General features: G+C 45.2%; 1 protein-coding gene across 3 annotated transcripts in view; it reads right to left on the bottom strand.

Annotated features, from left to right (window-relative positions):
- The window catches only part of si:dkey-117m1.4 (serine/arginine repetitive matrix protein 1), a 19,181-nt gene extending 16,533 nt beyond the window's left edge, over positions 1–2,648 (bottom strand). For all 3 annotated transcript variants that reach the window (XM_051384701.1, XM_051384703.1, XM_051384702.1), the window contains exon 1: positions 2,480–2,648. In XM_051384701.1, coding sequence (XP_051240661.1) covers positions 2,480–2,574 — 95 coding nt within the window. In that variant the 5' untranslated portion in view covers positions 2,575–2,648. The remainder of the gene's footprint in view (positions 1–2,479) is intronic.
- Positions 2,649–3,461: the final 813 nt, after the last annotated feature.

Genomic DNA, 3,461 nt, shown 5'->3' with positions numbered 1-3,461 from the left:
CACACACAGCATATGCACTAGCTACCAAGCCTTCTTTTTCAGTTTCCAAGACTCACACACTCACCCTCCCCTTCTGTTTCAAAAGCTTGCACACGCAAGTGAATGCACACACAGAGACAGACACACACACACACACACACACACACACACACACACACACATCCTCACCCTCTGTCACACACACTCCCTTCTATTTTCCCCTCTCTCTCTCTCTTAAACACATATACACACTCACTCACTCTGTGCTCTCTATCTCTGTGCAACACACACCCTCCATCTTCTGTTGCTCTCTCTTCTCGGTGAGACACACACACACACACACACACACACACACACACACACACACACGCAGTTTCTTAAAGACAGACACACACCCTTTCTTTTGCCACTTTCTGCATTGTTTCTACAGTACCATCTCCCACAACCCCCAAAATTAATTTCTTAGTCTTCCACTTTTCAGGCAACACACACACGCACACACACACACACGCACAAATACATACATACATACATACATACATACATACACACATACACACACAATTAACACAATCCAAAACATTGCACTCTCTCACTCTCTTTACCAATCATGCATTTGATTATTATCTCCACTTAACACACTGGAAGCTACACACACCACTAGGTTACACATAAACACAGTGTTTCATGACACACAGGCACACACCTCCCATCCCTCTCACTCTCTCCCTGATACACACACATACACACACACACACACACACACACACACACACACACAAACAAACACATTCCCTCCCCCACTCTCCTAACACACACATATGCGCAAACACACTCTCCCCTCCCCTTCCCTGTGCCTCTAACACACTTCCCCTCTATCTCTGTCTCTCTCTCTCTCTCACACACACACACACACACACACACACACACAATTACACACAAACACTTTTTATATGCTCCTTCTCACACACACACACACACACACACACACACACACACACACACACACACATGTCCTTCACAGTCTCTCACGATCCTTTCTCTCTCTCCTGCCACACAGTAAACACACCTTTATTCCCCACTCTTTTTCCACAGACACACACACACAATATTAGTTTCTCTTTTTCTCTTTCCCTCTCTCTCTAACACACACACACACACACACACACACACACACACACTAAGAAACACAATAACAGGCATGCATGCGTGCAAACACACACACTCTGAAAAACACATTTAAAAACACATTTTCCCTTCTCTCAAACACACCCTGTCTTCCCAACACACACACACTTACTCATTCTCTCAACCACACACAAACTCAGAGAACCACACACACACTCACTCACTCACTCACTCACTCACTCAACACACACACACACACACACACACACACACACACACACACACACACACACACTCCTGCTCTCTTTGTCACACACTCCTTACACACTGTGCTCCCCCTCCCTCTCCCCATCTCTCTCTCACACACACACTCACAGTGTCTGTCTCTGTCACGCACACACTCTCTCCCCCTCCCATCCCTCACACACACACACACACACTCCCTCCTCCTTCCTCTGCTGCTCTAGCACACACACACACACACACATATGCAGACACACTCACACATACACACCACCCCCCCCACCCTCTCCACACACACACCACTCCCCCTCCCTCTCTCTCTCACTCACACACACACACACACACACACACACACACACACAGAGCTGCTCCTTTCTCTCTCACGCTCTCTCCCCCTCCCTGTGTGTGTGCCTTTCTCTCCCACTTTCACACAACCACACACACATGCGCGCACACACTACACACAGGCGCGAGCGCGCACTTACAGAGACAGAGAGACACACACACACACACACAGAGGGAAGCTCTGACAGTATATTTAGTCCAACATTTCTATAACTTTGTGAAATTGAACAGTTGCATTATAAGTTATGTTCCTGAAAACTTTTGTTATTTACAGTTTAAGACAAAACAAATTGTTATTGAACTCCAGCTTTTGGGATTTACCTTTAAAAAAGTAACAAATTCAAGGTACATGACATGTTTTGTTGTCGAAATAGTGTGTATTTGTGACATTTGCTGTACCCTGTCACTCAAAAAACAACATATTCAATGGGTGAATTCAGTGTCACGCACACACACATGCGCGCGCACATACAAACTCGCGCACGCGCGCACACACCTCTTTGGAGCTGCTTTGTAAGGTGGAATTAACGTAAAAAAAAACAACAAGCTAGCAATGAGACAAACAAGCGACTTTGTCGCATAATTTCTTTCAATTTGAGCAGTGCTCGCTGACAAACTTGACAAATAATGTGTGTTTACAACTTTAGTTCCATCAAAAACACAGATACATGCGCGCACACACCCACCCGAGTCTCGCTGTCATTGGGGAGGAAAACACTGTCATGAAACAGTTTTTCACTATTGTACATGTCATTGTTAAAACACTCCTAAAATGACTCCTCACCCCCGCAGTGGCGGCGCCGGTTTGATGCCTTCTCCGTCGCTGTCCAGGCTGTGTGTCTCCCGGTAGTCGAAGAGCGAGCGTACGGTCTCCGCCATGTTCACGCCAGCGATCGCTGATCTTCCGCCGCTGCACCGTTCAGCCTCTCTCGCTCTTCTCTCCAGCCGCTCGACTGGCTCACACCAAGGTTATTCCAGCCGCTCCCACCGCGGCGGAGCGGAGGGGTGCGCGGCGCACGGCGGGCGACAAAAACAGCACGTAATGAGGATATCTTGCCTTATCTGAGACACAAAGTCGGACGGGAGCTGGACAATTTCAAACGATATCTGTAAATGTCCTGTAAACATGAAGCTGTGTCACTTTTAGTACATAATTTGATGTTGGGAACCCCCCGCAGAGGAATGGACGCGACCACCAAGCAAAGATGGAAAAAAAAAAAAAGAGTAGACCGTTTCTAAGAAGAGTGATTAGCTCGCTAACTGAGAGAATACATGATGAAAATAAAGTAGCGGCGAAAGAAGAAAACATTTAGGTCAAGTTTGTCGAACAGAATTAGAAGTATGTTGGGAAAACATTGTCTAGCACTGTTTGCACACACACATAGGCACACCTTATTTTATCAACAGGTTAACCCTGCCCATGTCCACAAATTGTGTTATTTATGGATATCAGTACATGAATAATTGATATACTCTGTTCACTGCGTCTTCTGTTGCTCCTTCTCAACACTATATTACTTAATAAAAACCTAATTGAGTGAGACAATACACATATGCAAATTAGATATGACTATGACTAATCTGACTATGACAAACTGCTCTTGCACAGATCTGCCAATTAACACTAGGATGCATTAAAATTACATTTCTGCTAGAATCATAATGTGATTAATATGACCTGAAATAGCCTGTAGTAGTATTAGCTCAAAACAATTGTAAATGCATTAGTGACAATGGATAACTGTAACCTATGCTGAGAGAAACTT

This window comes from Dicentrarchus labrax, unplaced genomic scaffold, assembly GCF_905237075.1.
Source record: "Dicentrarchus labrax unplaced genomic scaffold, dlabrax2021, whole genome shotgun sequence".
Lineage (NCBI taxonomy): Eukaryota > Metazoa > Chordata > Actinopteri > Moronidae > Dicentrarchus > Dicentrarchus labrax.
Note: the sequence above shows the minus strand (reverse complement) of the source record. Positions and strands in the feature narration are given on the sequence as shown.